Below are 23,210 nucleotides of genomic sequence, written 5' to 3'. Positions count from 1 at the left end.
ATCATAGAATTGATGAGGGAAAAAGAGTGAGTGGTGCACTTAGGAGTCTGTGGAGACAAAGAACTTTGTCCTTGGAGGCAAAGAGGGGAATGTATGAGAGTATAGTTTTACCAACGCTCTTATATGGGTGTGAAGCGTGGGTGATGAATGTTGCAGCGAGGAGAAGGCTGGAGGCAGTGGAGATGTCATGTCTGAGGGCAATGTGTGGTGTGAATATAATGCAGAGAATTCGTAGTTTGGAAGTTAGGAGGAGGTGCGGGATTACCAAAACTGTTGTCCAGAGGGCTGAGGAAGGGTTGTTGAGGTGGTTCGGACATGTAGAGAGAATGGAGCGAAACAGAATGACTTCAAGAGTGTATCAGTCTGTAGTGGAAGGAAGGCGGGGTAGGGGTCGGCCTAGGAAGGGTTGGAGGGAGGGGGTAAAGGAGGTTTTGTGTGCGAGGGGCTTGGACTTCCAGCAGGCGTGCGTGAGCGTGTTTGATAGGAGTGAATGGAGACAAATGGTTTTTAATACTTGACGTGCTGTTGGAGTGTGAGCAAGGTAACATTTATGAAGGGATTCAGGGAAACCGGCAGGCCGGACTTGAGTCCTGGAGATGGGAAGTACAGTGCCTGCACTCTGAAGGAGGGGTGTTAATGTTGCAGTTTAAAAACTGTAGTGTAAAGCACCCTTCTGGCAAGACAGTGATGGAGTGAATGATGGTGAAAGTTTTTCTTTTTCGGGCCACCCTGCCTTGGTGGGAATCGGCCGGTGTGATAATAAAATAAAAATAAAATAATAACGATCCCAAATGGGTTAACAGGAGGCTAAAGCATCTATTAGGGGAGAAAAGGGGAATTTATAGGCGCATCAGAAGAGGAGAGGTTAACCTTACTGACCAATATGTTCAGCTTAAAAGAGAAGTAAAAAAGGCGATTAGAAAGGCTAAACGTGACTATGAAATTAGAGTTGCTAATGAATCAAAGACTAATCCAAAGGGGTTCTTTCAAGTGTATAGGACAAAGGTGAAGGAAAAAGTAGGACCTCTGAAATCTGGGAATGGACAGCTGACGGATAATGAACTGGAAATGTGTTCCTTATTTAATGACTATTTTTTGTCAGTTTTTACACAGGAAGATGTAAATGAGATTCCAGTAATTAACAATTATTTAGTTCCTGATGAATTTAAGTTAACTAATATTACTGTCACGAAGGACATGGTTATTAAACAGATAGACAAACTGAAACAAAATAAGTCCCCGGGACCCGATGAGTTGTTTTCAAGGGTACTTAAGGAATGCAAGATGGAGCTTAGTCAGCCATTAACGAGTGTATTCAATGCGTCCATCCTTACCAGTGCTGTGCCAGAGTTGTGGAAGATGGCTAATGTGGTTCCTATATTCAAATCAGGGGATAAGTCCACTCCTTCAAATTACCGTCCAATAAGCCTGACATCTATAGTGGGCAAGTTATTAGAATCAATTATAGCTGACATTATCAGAAGTCACCTTGAAGAGCATAACTTGATAAATGAATCTCAGCATGGATTCACGAGAGGTCGTTCCTGCCTGACAAACTTACTGACGTTCTTCAATAGAACATTTGAGGCAGTTGACAGTGATAAGGAATATGATATTGTTTATTTGGATTTTAGTAAAGCCTTCGACAGAGTACCTCACAAGAGACTCTTAAGAAAAGTGGCAGCTCATGGTATAGGAGGTAAAGTTCTAGCATGGATTGAGGCATGGCTTACCAATAGAAAGCAGAGGGTTACCATTAATGGAGTGAAATCTGAATGGGGATTAGTCACTAGTGGCGTTCCACAAGGATCAGTTTTAGGCCCTCTCCTGTTCATAATTTACATTAATGACCTTGATGAAGGAATTACTAGTGACATGAGTAAATTTGCTGATGATACAAAGATAGGCCGTATAATTCACTCTGAGGAGGATATCAATGAACTCCAGGACGATTTGAACAAATTAATGTCTTGGTCTGAAAAATGGCAGATGAAGTTTAATGTGGATAAGTGTAAGGTACTTGCCCTTGGTAATGAAAATAACCCTCGAAGCTATAATCTAGGTGAAGTAGAGCTTGGTCATACAGAATGTGAAAAAGACTTGGGAGTCATGGTAAGCAGAAATCTAAAGCCAAGACAGCAGTGCCTTAGTGTGCGCAACAAGGCCAACAGATTACTTGGATTTATCTCAAGAAGTATAAGTAACAGAAGTCCAAAAGTTATTTTACAGCTCTATACATCACTAGTGAGGCCTCATTTAGATTATGCTGCTCAGTTTTGGTCCCCTTACTACAGGATGGACATAGACTCATTAGAGAACATACAGAGAAGAATGACTAAAATGATTTACTGTGTAAGGAACCTCCCGTATGAAGATAGACTTAAAGCCTTAAATCTCCACTCTCTGGAGAGGCGTAGAATGAGGGGAGATATCATTGAAGTGTATAAGTGGATGACGGGCATAAACAAGGGAGACATTAATAAAGTACTGAGGGTGTCGAACCAGGTAAGAACCAGGAATAATGGATTTAAGTTGGATAAATTTAGATTTAGAAAGGACATAGGTAAGTACTGGTTTTCTAACAGAGTTGTAGATGCGTGGAACAGTCTTCCCAGTGGGGTGATAGAGGCTAGGACCTTGGGTAGCTTTAAGAAGAGACTGGACAAATATATGAGTGGGAGGGGCTGGGTTTGATTGGTGTCAAGGGGTACGGGAGTTATTTCTTGAGTAGCTTTAGGTAGATGTCGTTTTGATAAGGACCTGCCTCGTATGGGCCAGTAGGCCTTCTGCAGTGTTCCTACATTCTTATGTTCACTCTAAAGGAGGGGTTTGGGATATTGGCAGTTTGGAGAGATATATTGTGTATTTTTATACGTATATACTTTTAAACTGTTGTATTCTGGGCACCTCTGCAAAAACAGTGATTATGCGTGAGTGAGGTGAAAGTGTTGAATGATGATGAAAGTATTTTCTTTTTGGGGATTTTCTTTCTCTTTGGGTCACCCTGCCTCGGTGGGAGACGGCCGACTTGTTAAAAAAAAAAAAAAAAGTTTTCAATCCAATGATAAAGCAATATGCAGTTCAAACCAATCTTTGTAAATATTTCATCACTGCTCCACACCCATATTACAAACTTTACTTCACTTACTTCTCTGTATAATATTGCCCAATTGAGCCAGAGAATTTATCACAATCATTCTCTAAACTTTCAGAGATGTTCGCAGACGTCATAATGAATGCATTTTGCACTTCCTCTTCCACTGTCTCACCATCCTGCCTCACAAAAACTGTATTTCCTGCACCTAAAACAAAAATATTAAAAATATTACCACAAACCCTAAAACAGAGTAAATATTTATAAACAAGTTTTATAGACAAATTAAATGTCTGAGTTTAAGGGTATCAGCGAACTGTCAAAACAGATCAAACTGAATATCATTAATCTATTTCTATTTTCGTACACAGAACTTAGATCCACCACAGTGTACGGTGTGCTGGCTCTAAGTTCCTTTCATATGTTGGCAAAACAACTTTCCAAATAAACCCATAAATTATTACTTCCTCCACAATCTGCCATATAAGACATACCATTACTGGTATACCTTGCTAGCATGATCCATACAACTGTGATCAGTACACTATGCTACCTTCCTGAAAATCTGCAGCTTATAAAAATAAGATGCAACATAACGGAGTATAACATAAAAACTTGCACATCATTTAACATAGTGTCATCCATTTATGATACTTGATTCAAAGAGTAGCATGGTAACTGGCGATAAAAAAATTCATCAAGTTAAATTCAGCCACATAAGTTCTCAGATATTTTTTTTTTCATTATAAGTTACATTCAGTACAGAATACAGTGGAACCTTGGTACTCGAACTTAATTCGTTCCAGAAGGCTGTTTGAGTGCCGATCTGTTCAAGTATCGAACAAATTCTTCCCAACCAATTTTCTTTTTGTTGGCTGTTATCACTAATCTTCGTAGGCCCCATGGTGACTTATTTATACAAATATAAAAAAACACCAAAAATGCAAAGAAACATGAAACAGTTTACAGTGAGGTTCTGGGAGGTCGTGTTTGTTTGGTTGAGTGCCGAGCTTTGTTTGAATAGGGAGCTGCTGGAGTACCGAGCTTCCACTGTACGTATTGAAGCAGTGCGACTCATAAGGGGAAATTAATACAAAAAGAAAAAGATATTTACAAACAATTTAACTACAGTATTTAGGCACATAGTGTCTGCTTTAACCCTTTCAGGGTCCGTCCCGTAGATCTACGGCTTTACGGTGAGTGTCCAAACCGTAGATCTATGTCATGAGCTCAGCTCACTCTGATAAACTGTGAGTGGTACATTTGGGCCTAGATATGAGAGAATACATCTATGTGGTATGTGTGCACCACATAAAACAGATCCTGCAGCACACTGTGTATAATGAGAGAAAAAAAATGAAATCATGATTTTTCGATTAAAACAGCAACTTTGCAGTGTTTTTTCGTATGTTTTTTATAGTTGTATTTGCGATTTCTTGGTCTCATTTGATAGAATGGAAGACATATTACAGAAATAGAGATGATTTTGATTGGTTTTAGCACTGGAAATGGCTTGAAACTGAGCTCAAATTAGCGGAAATGTTAAATTTTTGCCGATATTCAAGAGTAAACAAACGACCTCACACGTCTAATACACGTCAGCTGGTGGGTCTAATATACATTCACAAATATGGTGATGATATTTATACAATTATTACAGTATTGCATAACAGTAAATCTTCTATTTTTTGGTGTGAATAAAAATTCATTATGTGAATAAAAAATCAAAATGGAATTTATTTGTAAAGCCTCAAAACATAACTAATGAACAGAGGAAATGTTAGTTTAGTGCCAGGAATGCCTACATTGTTTATTCTGGACCCTATTTTGAAAATGGAATATTTTGAACTTTGTGTTAAATTGGCCAAATTAACAATTTCCGATCACTTTATTTTGTAGTTGAAACAGTTGACTTGACGATTTCTTGTGCTCAATCGATAGAATAGAAGTAATACTAGTGAAATAGCTAAGAATTTGGTTGATTGGAATAATGTAATTGGCCTAAAATGGGAGTCAAAGTCGGCAAAATCACCGATTCGTAAATATCGCTGACACATCAAAATTCGCGAGAGCATAATTTCGTCAATTTTCCACCAAATTTTGTACTTTTTGTTTTATTACCTTCACAAAAAGATTCTCTACGATTTCATAAGAAAAAATAACAAATTTTTTTTTTGAAAATTCTTGGACACTGGTGCGTGACTCCAGATTTGGGCCTTGGACCCTGAAAGGGTTAACTTAGTTTTGAATTGGTTAAGAGTTTTCCATTTTTCAGTTCATCTGTTAAATTATTCCATATTTTGGGACCTTTAATTTACATAGAATTTCTATAGATGCTCAAACACGAGGGATATCAAAGAGGTATTTGTGTTCTCATACAAACTCTTCTGCGCAACCAATTACAGTTGGTGTCCCACAGGGAAGTGTCCTTGGCCCTCTTCTCTTTCTCCTATACATAAATGACCTTCCAAATGCTTCACAATTACTCAAACCCACACTATTTGCAGATGACACTACATACGTCTTCTCTCACCCGAGCCCAGTCACGCTAGCCAATACTGTAAATACCGAATTACAGAAAATATCTACCTGGATGAGGACTAACAAACTCACACTAAACATTGACAAAACCTACTTCATTCAGTTTGGTAACAGAGCTACAGATGTCCCTCTTAACATAATGATAAACGGATCACCTATCACAAAACTAACAGAGGGAAAATTCTTAGGAATCCACCTTGATAATAGACTCAAATTTCATACACATATACAACAAATTTCTAAGAAAATATCCAAGACTGTAGGCATACTATCGAAGATACGGTACTATGTTCCACAGTCAGCCCTCCTGGCCCTATATCACTCTCTTATTTACCCCTATCTTACCTATGGAATTTGTGCATGGGGCTCAACAACAATTAACCATCTCAGACCACTAATTACTCAACAAAAGGCTGCAGTTAGAATGATAACAAATTCTCACTACAGGCAGCACACTCCACCAATATTCAATACACTAAACCTACTCACCATACAAAACATCCATACTTATTACTGCACCTATTACATACATAGAACACTTAACTCTGATATTAACCCTCCCCTCAAACATCTCCTTGCCAACCTCAACAGAACACATGACCATAACACAAGGCACAGATCACTCTTTGATGTTCCTCGTGTCCATCTCACACTATGCAAAAACTCAATGCACATAAAAGGCCCTAAAATCTGGAATTCATTACCTGTAAATATAAAAGAAACACTACCTGTTTATAAATTCAAGTCTCTTCTCAAAGACCACTTACTCACCCAAAACCAAATAAATACTGAATAACTGAACCTTATAAATTGTATATCTTAAATGTTTCTCACAATTATATCACATAAATGTTAAACCTAAAACCGAATCTAACTTTATTATTTTTTAAATACACTACCTAACAGAATCACTACCTAACTGAATGCAACCATATGACCTGTCTTTGTAATACTCACTTGTGCTTTATAGTAATCTGTTTACATTAATGTTTTATCACTGATTTCATCATTGCTTAATTAATCTTAAGTTAATTTTAAGCCAGCCCGTAATGCTATGCATAGTATAAGTGGCTTTGGCATACTGCTCTTATCTGTATTTTTTTGTACCTCTGTATGTGTGCTCAAATTGGAAATAAATAAATAAATAAATAAATAAATACAGTTGTCTAGCAAGTGACTGTATTCAGCATCACCATTATAGCAGTGTTTGGAACATGTAGACTCAATGGTAGGCAGAATGCATGAATTGCAATTATATTTAGTAAGTTTAGGGGTTTGAATAAAGGCATAGTGTTGCCTATTGGTAGAGTATAATTATAAACAAACAAACAAACAAACAAATTTTATTTCCTTGCAAGATTACACTGAGATTATGAAATTACAATAACGAGTTGCAGTGCAAAGAGCCACTATCATGCCTAGGCATTATGGACACACTTAATTTAATGGCTTACACACTACTTAATCCTAAAGAAATTGATCATTGTTTAAGTTGTACATCTGTTTTTATTTATAGTAGACAGTAATTTTACTCAAATTACAATAGTTTCAAAATTAAATATTATGGGAATACAACATTGTGAATTGTTGAAAGTCGTTAACAGTATGAGAATGTTACAACTGGGTGTAAGGCAGTATTGTTTTGGGTAGGTATTATACTACAATGTAGTATATTAATCAATGTATAAACTTTGGGCTTCTAGTTTTGAAGTTTTAAGATTTAGGTAATTGGGAGATTTTTTGGTAAAGTTAAATATTGAGTATTTAGTTTAGGGTGAGTAGGTGGTTTTTGGGAAGAGTCTTAAATTGATGTTCAGACCGGGTTACTGTAGTATTTACTGGTAATGAATTCCAAATTTTGGGGCCCTTTATGTGCATAGAGTTTCTACATAGTGTGATATGGACACAGGGTAAATCAAAAAGAGATCTGTGTCTCGTGTTATGGTCGTGTGTCCTGTTAAGGTTGGTGAGGAGAAGTTTGAGTGGAGGATTTATGTTTGAGTGTAGTGTCCCACATATGTAGTAGGCACATGAATAAGTATGGATGTTCTTTACGGTGAGCAATTTTAGACTTTTGAATATTGGTGGAGTATGCTGTACGGAGTGGGAATTTGTTATCATTCTGACTGCAGCCTTTTGCTGGGTTATTAGTGGTCTTCAGTGATTTAATGTTGTTGATTTCCATGCATGATTTCCATAGGTGATATAAGGGTAGATGAGTGAATGATACAGTGCAAAGAGAGCTGATTGTGGAACATAGTACTGCTTGCTCTACAAGCTGCCTTTTGTTGACTTAAAATTTGTTTGAGATAAATAACCCAAGTGCATCCCCAGGCACAGATTAAATGTGTAAAGTACAGGCATACAAAGGAACAGAAAAGTGCTATAAGTGCAGGTTGAAGAACATACAGTGGACCTCCGCATACCGTTGGCATCACATAACATTAAATCCGCATACCGATACATATTATCGCTAAGATTTTGCCTCGCATACCGCTAAAAAACCCGCTCAACACTATTCGTCCGAGACGCGTCTAATGTGCGGCCTGAGCCAGCCTCACATGTTCCGCCGGTGGCATTGTTTACAAGCCAGCCTCTGCGGTAACATCCAAGCATACAATCGGAACATTTCGTATTATTACAGCGTTTTTGGTGATTTTATCTGCAAAATAAGTGACCATGGGCCCCAAGAAAGCTTCTAGTGCCAACCCTGTGGTAAAAAGGGTGAGAAATATTATCGAAATACATACTGTGGTACCATGGTCAACTGCTGATGCTGCTGCTGCTGCTGCTGTAGCACTGTCAGCTGCTGCTGCTGCTGTAGCACCGTCAGCTGCTGCTGCTGCTGCTGCTGTAGTACCGTCTGCTGCTGCTGTAGCACCGTCTGCTGCTGCTGTAGCACTGTCTGCTGCTGCTGTAGCACTGTCAGCTGCTGCTGTAGCACTGCCAGCTGCTGCTGCTGCTGCTGTAGCACCGTTGTTGGTGTGGCTTATTGAGAATACCAAGAAACAATTAACCCCAGAGGGTTAGCCACCCTAGGATAACCCAAGAAAGTCAGTGTCATCGAAGACTGTCTAACTTATTTCCATTGGGGTCCTTAATCTTGTCTCCCAGGATGCAACCCACACCAGTCGACTAACACCCAGGTGAACAGGGAAAAACGCCTGGAACTAGTGCTCATATTGGTGAATTTAAAGCCAGCAAAGGTTGGTTTGAGAGATTTAAGAATCGTAGTGGCACACACAGTGTGATAAAGCCTGTTCTGGAAGAAAATGCCAAACAGGACCTACAGTACTCAGGAGGAAAAGGCACTCCCAGGACACAGTGTCTCATCAGTCATTGCTGCATCTTCAATAAAAGTAAGTGTCATTTATTCTTCATTTAGTAGAGTAGTACATGCACAATATATATTGTGCATGTACTACTCTACTATTGTGCATGTTTCCTTCTCTTTGTGTGTAGGAAAATGTATATTTCATGTGGTAAAATTTTTTTTTTTCATACTTATGGGTGTCTTGCACGGATTAATTTGATTTCCATTATTTCTTATGGGGAAAATTCATTCGCATAATGATAATTTCGCATAACAATGAGCTCTCAGGAACGGATTAATATCGTTATGCGGGGATCCACTCTAATAACAAATTTTATATCCTTTCTGTCTTTGAGATTATAAAAACACGACTGCAAACCACAAAACAGGCGAGGTTTGAACCCATGGCAAGTGAGCCCTAAAACTCCAGGAAGTGCATCAGCCAGCTGACCAAGTGGCTCACATACTGGCATGGAGTTTTAGGAATCACTCACAATGGGTACAAACCCCATTCATTCCATGGTTCATCTTACAGACTTTTGTTGATATATTAGATGTGCCATTAAATTTCAGTTTGTTGTCTATTATTCAGCCTAGAAATTTTCCCTGTACAATGTTTTTTTCTAATACTGAGGGTGAGTTGTAGATCATCAATGTGTGGACTTTTTTTAAGTTCAATATTCACTTTAGTCGTTGAGGGGAAGTGGAGAAGCATTCTTCCTCCATAAGTCTTGCATGTTGTAGTAGGCGACTAAATTGCCGGGTGCAACAGGCTGGTAATCTCTTTTTTTTTTAACTACATGTAAAAAGATATGGTAGTAGGTTGGTAGACAGCAACCACCCAGGGAGGTACTACCGTCCTGCCAAGTGAGTGTAAAACGAAAGCCTGTAATTGTTTTACATGATGGTAGGATTGCTGATGTCTTTTGTCTGTCTCAAAAATATGCAAGATTACAGGTATGTCTTGCTACTTCTACTTACACTTAGGTCACACTACACATACATGTACACATTTATTTATACACACTCATCTGAGTTTTCTTTGATTTTATCTTAATAGTTCTTGGTTTTATTACTTTTCCTTTTATATCCATGGGGAAGTGGAATAAGAATCTTTAGTCCGTAAGCCATGCGTGTTGTAAAAGTCAACTAAAATGACGGGAACAATGGGCTAGTAACCCCTTTTCCTGTAAAGATTACTAAAAAAGAATAAGAAGAAAAAAATTGTCAAAGTGGGAAGTCTGAATGTGCATGGATGTTGTGCAAATGATAAGAAAGAGATGATTGTGGATGTTATGAATGAGAAGAAGCTGGATGTCCTGGCTTTAAGTGAAACAAAGCTGAAGGGGGTGGGAGAGTTTCAATGGAGAGGAATAAATGGGATTAGGTCAGGGGTTTCAAATAGAGTTAGAGCTAAAGAAGGAGTAGCAATAATGTTGAAGGATAAGATATGGCAGGAAAAGAGGGACTATAAATGTATTAATTCAAGGATTATGTGGAGTAAAATAAAGATTGGATGTGAAAAGTGGGTTATAATAAGCGTGTATGCACCTGGAGAAGAGAGAAGTGTAGAGGAGAGAGAGAGATTTTGGGAAATGTTGAGTGAATGCGTGGGGAGTTTTGAATCAAGTGTGAGAGTAATGGTGGTTGGGGATTTCAATGCTAAAGTGGGTAAAAATGTTATGGAGGGAGTAGTAGGTAAATTTGGGGTGCCAGGGGTAAATGTAAATGGGGAGCCTTTAATTGAGCTATGTGTAGAAAGAGATTTGGTAATAAGTAATACATATTTTATGAAAAAGAGGATAAATAAATATACAAGGTATGATGTAGCATGTAATGAAAGTAGTTTATTAGATTATGTATTGGTGGATAAAAGGTTGATGGGTAGGCTCCAGGATGTACATGTTTATAGAGGGGCAACTGATATATCGGATCATTATTTAGTTGTAGCTAAAGTTAGAGTAAGAGGTAGATGGGAAAAGAGGAAGGTGGCAACAACAAGTAAGAGGGAGGTGAAAGTGTATAAACTAAGGGAGGAGGAAGTTCGGGTGAGATATAAGCGACTATTGGCAGAAAGGTGGGCTAGTGCAAAGATGAGTAGTGGGGGGGTTGAAGAGGGTTGGAATAGTTTTAAAAATGCAGTATTAGAATGTGGGGCAGAAGTTTGTGATTATAGGAGGGTGGGGGCAGGAGGAAAGAGGAGTGATTGGTGGAATGATGAAGTAAAGGGTGTGATAAAAGAGAAAAAGGTAGCATATGAGAGGTTTTTACAAAGCAGAAGTGTTATAAGAAGAGCAGAGTATATGGAGAGTAAAAGAAAGGTAAAGAGAGTGGTGAGAGAGTGCAAAAGGAGAGCAGATGATAGAGTGGGAGAGGCACTGTCAAGAAATTTTAATGAAAATAAGAAAAAATTTTGGAGTGAGTTAAACAAGTTAAGAAAGCCTAGAGAAAGTATGGATTTGTCAGTTAAAAACAGAGTAGGGGAGTTAGTAGATGGGGAGATGGAGTTATTAGGTAGATGGCGAGAATATTTTGAGGAGCTTTTAAATGTTAAGGAAATAATGGGGGAAAATTCCTAGGCTTATACCTTGACAACAACCTGAATTTCAGCACCCATATCCAGCATATAGCCAAAAAAGTATCCAAAACGGTTGGGATCCTCTCCAAGATACGATACTACGTGCCGCAAAATGCCCTTCTCACACTATACCACTCACTTATTTATCCATACCTCACCTATGCTATTTGTGCTTGGGGATCAGCTGCAGCAACACACCTAAAGCCAATAATAACCCAACAAAAAGCTGCAGTAAGAATAATCACTAAATCCCATCCCTGGCAGCACACCCCCCCACTCTTCAAAGATCTAAACTTACTCCCAGTTCAGTACATCCACACTTACTACTGTGCAATCTATATCTACAGGGCCTTAAACTCTAATATCAACCTTGACCTAAAACGCTTTCTTGATAGTTGTGACAGAACCCACAGGCATAACACCAGACACAAACATCTCTACGACATTCCCCGTGTCCGACTAAACCTTTACAAAAATTCAATGTATGTCAAAGGCCCTAAAATCTGGAATACCCTACCTGAGAACTCTAGAACTGCAGACACATTTATCACCTTCAAAACTACCATTAGAAAACATCTTATCTCCCTGATACACCCCGTCAACTAACTACACGAATACCACCTGGTGGTTCACACTTACACTCGCTCACTCATTTGACCATAAACAGAAATATTAATCTCAGTCTTAAAATAATGAATCCTGTGATACTCCAATACTGAAACTATATACTGTGCCAAAACAAAAGCATTCACATTGCTAAACTCATAAACTAGTATTTAGTCACTTAGCCATAATACCAACTTACATCATAATTTGTAATATTTTACAATTAAGAATAAAACTAAGTATGCCCGAAATGCCTAGCCATGCTAAGCGTTCTAGTGGTACACTCTGTAATTACAATTTTACTACATGTAAACCAAACAATAACCAAATTTCTGTAAACTCAGCATTGTAATCCTTATAGAGAATAAACTTTGAATTTGAATTTGAAGAGAAGCAGTAATTTCATGCACTGGTCAGGGAGGTATACCATCTTTTAGGAGTGAAGAAGAGCAGAATGTAAGTGTGGGGGAGGTACGTGAGGCATTACGTAGAATGAAAGGGGATCATGACAGAAATGTTAAAAGCAGGGGGAGATATAGTGTTGGAGTGGTTGGTACTTTTGTTTAATAAATGTATGAAAGAGGGGAAGGTACCTAGGGATTGGCGGAGAGCATGTATAGTCCCTTTATATAAAGGGAAAGGGGACAAAAGAGACTGTAAAAATTATAGAGGAATAAGTTTACTGAGTATACCAGGAAAAGTATACGGTAGGGTTATAATTGAAAGAATTACAGGTAAGACAGAATGTAGGATTTCGGATGAGCAAGGAGGTTTCAGAGTGGGTAGGGGATGTGTAGATCAAGTGTTTACATTGAAGCATATATGTGAACAGTATTTAGATAAAGGTAGGGAAGTTTTTATTGCATTTTATGGATTTAGAAAAGGCATATGATAGAGTGGATAGAGGAGCAATGTGGCAGATTTTGCAAGTATATGGAATAGGTGGTAAGTTATTAAATGCTGTAAAGAGTTTTTATGAGGATAGTGAGGCTCAGGTTAGGGTGTGTAGAAGAGAGGGAAAAAACAGTGATAATGTGTGAGTGTGGTGAAAGTGTTGAATGATGATGAAAGTATTTTCTTTCTGGGGATTTTCTTTCTTTTTTGGGTCACCCTGCCTCGGTGGGAGACGGCCGACTTGTTGAAAAAAAAAAAATTAAAAAGAAGTAAAACTTCACATTTTTTTCTTTTTCAGGTCACCCTGTGTAGGTGGGAGACAACCTTGATATTAAGAAGGTTGTGTCACCAAGAAAGAGTTCAGATTCTGGTGGTGTTAGGTGGGTCATGGATATAAACCAGGAAGAGAAGAGGGGCCAAACTGCTACCCTGGGGGACACTTAGGTTTATGGTCAGGGCAACAGTTAAGGTGTTGTTTATGGTTACATGTTGTTGTCTGTTACTGAGACAGAACTGAAAATATATGTAGCTCTGTCCTCTGCGTCCATAATGATTAAGTTGGGTTAGGAGTGTACTGTGGTAAATAGTATCCAAAGCCTTATGTATATCTGTCTCTAGTGAGACAGACTGAATGAATGATGTGAAAATGTTTCTTCTTTTCAGGTCACCCTACTTCAGTGGGAGATTGCTAGGTGCAAGGTTCTGACCAGAGCTTTGGAAAGATATATACATACCTTTGATATTTCGAGAGTATATCTACTCTCTGAGCCCGGCCATGGGCCAGGCTCGTCTGATGATCGCCTGGTCAACCAGGCTGTTGCTGCTGGAGGCTCGCTGCCCCACATATCCATCACAGCCTTGTTGATCTGGCACCTGGTGAAGATACTTGTCTAGTTTCCTCTTGAAGGCTTCAACACTTGTTCCAGCAGTGTTTCTGATATCTTCTGGTAAGATGTTGAAAAGTCTGGGACCCCGGATGTTGATACAGTGTTCCCTTATTGTCCCCACTACACCCCTGCTCCTCACTGGGTTTATTTTACACTTCCTCCCATATCTCTCACTCCAGTGTTGTTATGGCAGTGTGCAGATTTGGGACCAAGCCCTCGAGTACCTTCCAGGTATATATTATCATGTACCTCTCTCTCCTCCGCTCCAATGAGTACATGTTCAAGACTTGCAGGCGTTCCCAGTAGTTTAGGTGCTTTACTGGCTCAATGTGACCCATAAACGATCTCTGTATTTATTCCAGCTCCGATATTTCCCCTGCCCTGAACGGGGCCGTCAGCACTGAGCAATATTCTAAGTGAGGGAGCAATAGCGATTTGAAGAGTGTCACCATCGGCATTGTTTCCCTTGTTTTGAAAGTTCTCAATACCCACCCCATCATCTTCCTGGCTGTCGTGATCTTTGTCTTGTTATGGTCTTTAAAAGAAAGGTCCACTGACATAATTATTCCTAGGTCTTTTACGTGTTCTTTACGTTCTATTTGGTGACCCTCTTGAGTTTTGTATATAGTGCTCCTTTTGAGTTCTTCATTCTTTCCATACCTAAGCAGCTGGAACTTATCACCATTGAACGTTAGATGAAACTGCCGTTACTTAATGCCGCTGTTAGTTGAGGGTTGACTGTATATTGAAGAGTATAGGGCTGAGGCAAGAGCCTTGTGGTACTCCAGCTGTCGCCATGAAGGGTGTTGCTGCCGTACCATGGAAGGTGGGAATGATACTTCTACCTGTTAAGAAGTTGTATATAAGCCTGAGAAAGGTCCAGTTGTGATCTGGGAGGTCTGCAAGTTTGAAAATGAGTCCGCAGTGCCACAGGCTGTCAGAGGCCTTGTGTACGTCTCTAGTTGCAATCAGGGCCAAGTTCCCTTGCTTCCTCAGGTTGGCCACGGCATCAAAGATGATATTTATCACATGCTGTGTGCTACAGTGGGACCTGAAGCTGAACTTCCTTTCAGAGATTATTCAAGTAAGGAGATGGGCCTGTAGTTCTCAGGGTTTTGGTTGTCCTTGTTGTGTTTGGTGATGAAGATCATCCTTGCCATCTTAAATGTCACTAGGAAATGTCCTGATGCCAAGATGGCACTGAAGATATTCAACAGCGACATCTTGCAGTTACAGGGAAGGTGCAGTAGGGCCCCACTTATATGGCGGGTTAGGTTCCAGGCTGTTGCCGGAAAGCAGACATCACCAGAAGGCAGAACGCCATTTTTTTCCATTTATAAATGCATATAAATACATTTATAGCCAGTTGTGAGTGTGGGGGAAGTTCGTGAGGCAGTAGGTAAAATGAAAGGGGGTAAGGCAGCCGGGATTGATGGGATAAAGATAGAAATGTTAAAAGCAGGTGGGGATATAGTTTTGGAGTGGTTGGTGCAATTATTTAATAAATGTATGGAAGAGGGTAAGGTACCTAGGGATTGGCAGAGAGCATGCATAGTTCCTTTGTATAAAGGCAAAGGGGATAAAAGAGAGTGCAAAAATTATAGGGGGATAAGTCTGCTGAGTATACCTGGTAAAGTGTATGGTAGAGTTATTATTGAAAGAATTAAGAGTAAGACGGAGAATAGGATAGCAGATGAACAAGGAGGCTTTAGGAAAGGTAGGGGGTGTGTGGACCAGGTGTTTACAGTGAAACATATAAGTGAACAGTATTTAGATAAGGCTAAAGAGGTCTTTGTGGCATTTATGGATTTGGAAAAGGCATATGACAGGGTGGATAGGGGGCAATGTGGCAGATGTTGCAAGTGTATGGTGTAGGAGGTAGGTTACTGAAAGCAGTGAAGAGTTTTTACGAGGATAGTGAGGCTCAAGTTAGAGTATGTAGGAAAGAGGGAAATTATTTCCCAGTAAAAGTAGGCCTTAGACAAGGATGTGTGATGTCACCGTGGTTGTTTAATATATTTATAGATGGGGTTGTAAGAGAAGTAAATGCGAGGGTCTTGACAAGAGGCGTGGAGTTAAAAGATAAAGAATCACACACAAAGTGGGAGTTGTCACAGCTGCTCTTTGCTGATGACACTGTGCTCTTGGGAGATTCTGAAGAGAAGTTGCAGAGATTGGTGGATGAATTTGGTAGGGTGTGCAAAAGAATTAAATTAAAGGTGAATACAGGAAAGAGTTAGGTTATGAGGATAACAAAAAGATTAGGTGATGAAAGATTGAATATCAGATTGGAGGGAGAGAGTATGGAGGAGGTGAATGTATTCAGATATTTGGGAGTGGACGTGTCAGTGGATGGGTCTATGAAAGATGAGGTGAATCATAGAATTGATGAGGGGAAAAGAGTGAGTGGTGCACTTAGGAGTCTGTGGAGACAAAGAACTTTGTCCTTGGAGGCAAAGAGGGGAATGTATGAGAGTATAGTTTTACCAACGCTCTTATATGGGTGTGAAGCATGGGTGATGAATGTTGCAGCTAGGAGAAGGCTGGAGGCAGTGGAGATGTCATGTCTGAGAGCAATGTGTGGTGTGAATATAATGCAGAGAATTCGTAGTTTGGAAGTTAGGAGGAGGTGCGGGATTACCAAAACTGTTGTCCAGAGGGCTGAGGAAGGGTTATTGAGGTGGTTCGGACATGTAGAGAGAATGGAGCGAAACAGAATGACTTCAAGAGTGTATCAGTCTGTAGTGGAAGGAAGGCGGGGTAGGGGTCGGCCTAGGAAAGGTTGGAGGGAGGGGGTAAAGGAGGTTTTGTGTGCGAGGGGCTTGGACTTCCAGCAGGCATGCGTGAGCGTGTTTGATAGGAGTGAATGGAGACAAATGGTTTTTAATACTTGACGTGCTGTTGGAGTGTGAGCAAAGTAACATTTATGAAGGGGTTCAGGGAAACCGGCAGGCCGGACTTGAGTCCTGGAGATGGGAAGTACAGTGCCTGCACTCTGAAGGAGGGGTGTTAATGTTGCAGTTTAAAAACTGTAGTGTAAAGCACCCTTCTGGCAAGACAGTGATGGAGTGAATGATGGTGAAAGTTTTTCTTTTTCGGGCCACCCTGCCTTGGTGGGAATCGGCCAGTGTGATAATAAAAAAAAAATAAAATATAAAATATGCAGTAACTTTAAAACACTTGAAATTTTGGAAAGTTTCCTGACATAATAGATGAGGTCACGGAAAATGTAAACAAACCGGGTGGGGGGCGCCGTATTTGAAAGCCCGCTTGCCATATAGCAAATTTTGGTTATAATTTGACATCGCCGTATTAGCAGAATGCCGTAAGGTGAAACGCCATAAAGCGAGGCCTTACTGTACTTTATTTGTTTAGCTGTTATACCTGATAGGCCAGGTACTGTGTTCCTCATTCGCCCAATGATTGCTGGTGTTAAAAAAAAAAATGATGAAATTTACTATCAAAAACAAGAAACTTTCACCTGTTTGCAATAAGGACATTTCCTGGTCAACCAGAGAATTCTCCGAGGCCCACTGGAATACAACATTACCCTCCTCACCGTGGATCCACTGAGCTCCCATCTCTAGATGGTATTCCCCTGAAAAAAAAAAATAACACTAATTTTTTTTAAATGTTTTTGTATCTCAGAAAATGGTTAAATAAACAAAAATAATAATAAAAAATTACTGTATTAGAACTATAATTATTAATAAATTGATAATATAATTGAGTTATTTTACATTCTTTTAACCAAGATATACAGTCATCACAAAACTAATAATATGTATAACATGATATAAATACATAAAATATATCTAATGAAGAACATATGAATTTGTTCACTAGTTACTCACCATGGTCTACAGTGTGAACTCTACCTCCTATCCTGTCTTGTGCTTCAAGAACAACAAGATCATCTATGCCATATTCAATCAGTCTTTGTGCTGCACCAAGTCCTGCTACACCAGCTCCAATTATACAAACACGCACTTTACTAGGAACACCAGCCATTCTACTGTAGAATTGTGATGCTCTGAAATGTCAAAAAATTACAATAAACTTGAAAAAGGCTTATACACAACTATTGTGTGCATCATCAGTGCCCTGTTCCAGTCATGGTATTGTGCCTTTTTATTTTTTTGGCAAGGCTTAATAAGGCATTTAAAATAAAGGAGTCGAAACTCAGCCATGAATGCAAAATTACCATCAACCAGCGCCCAGAATATCTTGATGCAAATTTTGCCAACATTAAGAAACAAAGTTGGTATGGAACAGGTTGATCATCATTAATATGGCTTCATTGGGACCTGTAGGGTGCCAGACTAGTGATTTTGCCAGGTTACAGAGTTTTTAGATTAGAATACACTTAACCCAACGGCGATATTCATGCATCGGCAATTTCACCCACTTTATGCCCTTTAGTTGGCCCATTCCATTGTTACAGTCTACTAAACTCATAGCTATTTTGCTAGTATTCCTTCTATTCTGTCGACTGAGTACAAAAAAAAACACCCATTTACTTATTTCAACTACCCAATAAAATAGTCAGAAATCGGTAATTTCGCCAATTTCACACAAATTTCAAGAGATGCCAATTTCAAAATATGGTCCAGAATAAACAGTGCAGACATTCCTGGCACTTAACCCTTTGACTGTCGCGGCCGTATATATACGTCTTACAAGGTACAGTGTTTGACGTACATATACTCATAAATTCTAGCGGCTTCAAATCAAGCAGGAGAAAGCTGGTAGGCCTACATGTGAGAGAATGGGTCTGTGTGGTCAGTGTGCAACACATAAAAAAAATCCTGGAGCACGCAGTGCATGAGAAAAAAAAAACTCCGACCGATTTTTTTAATTAAAATGCCGACTTTGTAGTCTATTTTCGTATAGTATTTATGGTTGTATTCTCGTTTTCTTGGTCTCATTTGATAGAATGGAAAACATATGATAGAAATAGCGGTGATTTTGATTGATTTTACTATAAAAAGAACCTAGAAATGGAGCTCAAATTAGGGGAAATGTTTGATTTTTGCCAATGTTCAAAAGTAAACAAATGATGCCATTGTCCAATAAATGTCCAACTAGCCATTCTAATATGCAGTCATGAATGGGTTGATGCTATTTATACAATTATTACAGTATTGCAGTAGTCTGCACAATAGTAAGTCTTCTATTTTTAGTTTGAATAAAAATTCAAAATAGAAAGCAAATGTAATATCAGAGGGGCCTGGAGACATGACTGATGAGCAAAGAAAATGTTATTTTAGAGCCAGGAATGTCTGCATTGTTCATTCTGGACCTTATTTTGAAATTGTCATATTTTTTAGTTTTCGTGAAACTGGCCAAATTGCAAATTTCTGACCACATTATTAGGTAGTTGAAATCGGTAAATGGGCAGTTTCTTGTACTCAATCGATAGAAAAAATGGAGTTCTAAAGAAATAGCTATGAGTTTGGGCGACTGGAACAATGGAATTAGCTGAAAATAGGGCTCAAAGTGGGCAAAATCGCCGATTTGTAAACAGCGCCGAGGTCGCTAACTTCGCGAGAGCATAATTCCGTCAGTTCTCCACCAAATTTCGTTTTTTTGGTGTCATTACAATCGGGAAAAGATTCTCTATCATTTCATAAGAAAAAATAATTTTTTCTTTTAAATTTTGCGACACCAGGAGACACCTCAGGATTGGGGGTTGCAACAGTCAAAGGGTTAAATAACATTTTCTCTGTTCATTAGTCACATCTCCAGGCCCCTCTTATATTATGCTTGCTTTCCATATTTAATTTTTATTTACACAAACAATAGAAGATTTACTGTTGTGCATTATTGTAATACAGTGGACCCACGAGTTTCGGCAGCCTCGACTTTCGCAAAATTCGACCTTCGGTGAGTTTTTTTTGGAAAAATTTGGCCTCGAGTTTTGTGAAAAAACTCGTGTTTCGGCGACCGTCCAGTACCCATCCGCCCGTCACCGTGCACACAAAGCCAGTCTCCCATGCCATTCACACTCAGTGTGCCATTGTTTACCAACACGTGACCATCACCCCGCGGGTTCATACAATACATTTCATAATAATCCATTGTTTTTTTGTGCTTGCAGCTGCTAAATAAGTCATCATGGACCCAAGGAAAGCTAGTGCAAGCCCTTTGGTAAATAAAGTGAGTGACGGGGATGTGGAAGAGTTGGTGGAGGACCACAGGGAAGAGCTAACCACTGACAAACTGCAAGAGCTTCAACTGGAACAGCATCAGACCACGGCCGAGGAACTTGCTTCAGAGGAGGAGGAAGAGGGAGTGGATGAGGTGCCTTCTTCAAAAATTAAGGAGATTTGTGCCAAGTGGAATGAGTTGCAAAGTTTTGTTGAAAAGTATCACCCTGACCAAGCTGAAACAAGCCATATCTGCAACATGTACAATGACAGTGTTGTGTCCCACTTCTTAAAGAAACAACAGAAAAAGATCTCTCTGGATAGATATTTTGTGCGCCAGGAGTCCAGTGATTCTCAAGTTGTTCCCAGTGGCATTAAAAGAAGGGAAGTAACCCCAGATAAGGACTTGCTACCTAAAGTCCTAATGGAAGTAGATTCTCCTTCCAAACAATAGTGTACACCTTCCTCCTATCACCTCCTCCCATCTTCCATCCACCCAGAAGTCTTCAGTAAAGGTAAGTGTAATGTTATTATTATTTATTTTAAAAGCATGTACTTGATTTCTGATTGTTTTCATTATGTAAATCTTTATTTAATTTGAAAAAAAATATTTTATTTTAATATTTTTGGGTGTCTGGAACGGATTAATTTTATTTCCATTATTTCTTATGGGGAAAATGGTTTCGAGTTTCGTAAATTTCGACCTTCGGCGGGCTCTCTGGAACGGATTAATCATGAAACTCGGGGGTACACTGTAATTGTATAAATAAATTTGTAACCTCGTATTAGATAGTCCAGTTGGACATGTATTGGAAGATAAGGTTATTCGTTTACTCTTGAACATCAGCAAAAATCGAACATTTCCAATACAGTGGACCCCCGGTTAACGATATTTTTTCATTCCAGAAGTATGTTCAGGTGCCAGTGCTGACCGAATTTGTTCCCATAAGGAATATTGTGAAGTAGATTAGTCCATTTCAGACCCCCAAACATACACGTACAAACGCACTTACATAAATACACTTACATAATTGGTCGCATTGGGAGGTGATCGTTAAGCGGGGGTCCACCGTACTTTAAGCTCAGTTTCGAGGTATACTTTCCTTCGTGAAACCAATCAAAATCATACCTATTTCTGTAATATATCTTCCATTCTATCAAATGAGACCAAAAAAAAATGAGAATACAACCACAAAAACCATGCGATAATACACCGCAAAGTTACTGTTTTACACCAAAATGATTGCCAGATTAGTGATGGCCGACCTGTACTAGGATAAAGGAGCAGAATCAGTTAACAGACTACAGTGGACCCCCGCATAACGATGGCATCACATAGCGATTTTTCCGCATACCGATTACTTTTATCGCAAAATTTTTGCCGCGCATACCGATTAAAAACCCGCTTACCGATTTTCGTCCGAGACGCGTCCAATGTGCCCTCAGCCAGCCTCACATGTGCCGGCCGTCCCATTGTTTACCAGCCAGCCTCCGCGGTAACATCCAAGCATACACTCGGAATATTTCGTATTATTACAGTGTTTTCGGTGCTGTTTCTGGAAAATAAGTGACCATGGGCCCCAAGAAAGCTTCTAGTGCCAACCCTGTGGTAAAAAGGGTGAGAATTAGTATGGAAATTAAGAAAGATTTTGAAGGGTTTGGGGCTAACCCTGAGAAGCCTATGCCAGTTGTGGAATCCATTGTGCCTACTTCAAAGATTAAGGAAATGTGTGCACAGTGGGTTGAACTGCAAACCTTTATAGATGAAAATCACCCTGACACAGCTGTTGCAAGCCGTGCTGGTGACTATTTCAATGACAATGTTGTGGCCCATTTTAGACAAATCGTAAAGGAACGGGAGGTACAGAGCTCTATGGACAGATTTGTTGTGCGACAGAGGTCCAGTGACTCTCAAGCTGGTCCTAGTGGCATTAAAAGAAGAAGGGAAGTAACCCCGGAAAAGGACTTGCTACCTCAAGTCGTAATGGAAGGGGATTCCCCTTCTAAACAGTAAGAAGATAATGCTCTCCCCTCCTCCCATCCCATCAATCATCACCAGATCTTCAATAAAAGTAAGTGTCATTTAATTGTGCATGCCTTTTTCAGTTTGTGTGTATTAAAATTAACATTTCATGTGGTAAAAAAAAATTTTTTTCATACTTTTGGGCGTCTTGCACGGATTAATTTGATTTCCATTATTTCTTATGGGGAAAATTCATTCGCATAACGATTATTTCGCATAACGATGAGCCCTCTTGCACGGATTAAAATCGTTAACCGGGGGTCCACTGTATATCAAGGCCAGTCTTGGTATACATCAATTTAAGAAAATAACTACAAAATACATATTGAATAAAGCTGCAGAAAGAGAAGAAAGTGTATTATTAATATGTCTGCAATTTAAATTTGATCTAACACATGCTATTCAATTTTGTTGTTTTTATTGTTAATATTAAGAAAGTAGAGAATACAATGGCATGCATATATGCCAAACTACAAATTTATTTACCTATATAGGTGCTGCTCGACTTACAATGGGATTACCTTCCAACAAACCCATCGCAAGTCCAAAAATATCTTAAGTTGAGTATGTTATGATAAACAAATAAATAACTACTGTCACTGAATAAGTAAATAAATTACTGTAACTAACTAAATACCAATATTGAAAAGTAAATAAATGAATACAAGTTACAGACTTGCTGCCTTCATGCAGCAAAGAAACGTAGAGCCCCCCATCTGCAGATTCAGTTTCTGCCATTTCAGTTACCCGCAGCTTACCATGGTGGATACATTTCCTTGGACTAAAAGCCCCTCACTGGCCTCAAGACACTTCCCATGAGAGGATATAATAACTTCCTTTGATCACACAGCAACAGCTGGCCTCACACACTGAGTGTCAGTGATTCAATCCCTGACACGGATGAAACATTGGATATGATTCCTTACACCTGCCATCCCTGTTTACCTAGCAATCAGTAGGTACTTGCATGTTAGTCTCATCACACCTGCTGTCCCTGTTTACCTAGCAGTCAGTAAGTACCAGCGTGGTACTCTCGTTACACCTGCTGTTGCTGTTCACTTAGCAATAAGTAGGTTTTTTTTTTATTAGCACACTGGCAGATTCCCACCAAGGCAGGGTGGCCCG

General features: G+C 39.3%; 1 protein-coding gene across 4 annotated transcripts in view; it reads right to left on the bottom strand.

Moving 5' to 3' along the window:
* Window positions 1–23,210, bottom strand: part of LOC128689246 (peroxisomal N(1)-acetyl-spermine/spermidine oxidase-like) — a 504,316-nt gene that overhangs the window by 437,264 nt on the left and 43,842 nt on the right. For all 4 annotated transcript variants that reach the window (XM_070086437.1, XM_070086436.1, XM_070086438.1 and 1 more), the window contains exons 2-4: window positions 17,768–17,946; window positions 17,395–17,511; window positions 3,149–3,302 (exon numbers count right to left, since the gene is read on the bottom strand). In XM_070086437.1, coding sequence (XP_069942538.1) covers window positions 3,149–3,302; window positions 17,395–17,511; window positions 17,768–17,924 — 428 coding nt within the window. In that variant the 5' untranslated portion in view covers window positions 17,925–17,946. The remainder of the gene's footprint in view (window positions 1–3,148; window positions 3,303–17,394; window positions 17,512–17,767; window positions 17,947–23,210) is intronic.

The sequence above is a fragment of the Cherax quadricarinatus genome, chromosome 18, assembly GCF_038502225.1.
Source record: "Cherax quadricarinatus isolate ZL_2023a chromosome 18, ASM3850222v1, whole genome shotgun sequence".
NCBI lineage: Eukaryota > Metazoa > Arthropoda > Malacostraca > Decapoda > Parastacidae > Cherax > Cherax quadricarinatus.
The sequence above is the reverse complement of the archived record's forward strand: the minus strand, read 5'-3'. Positions and strand labels throughout refer to the sequence as shown.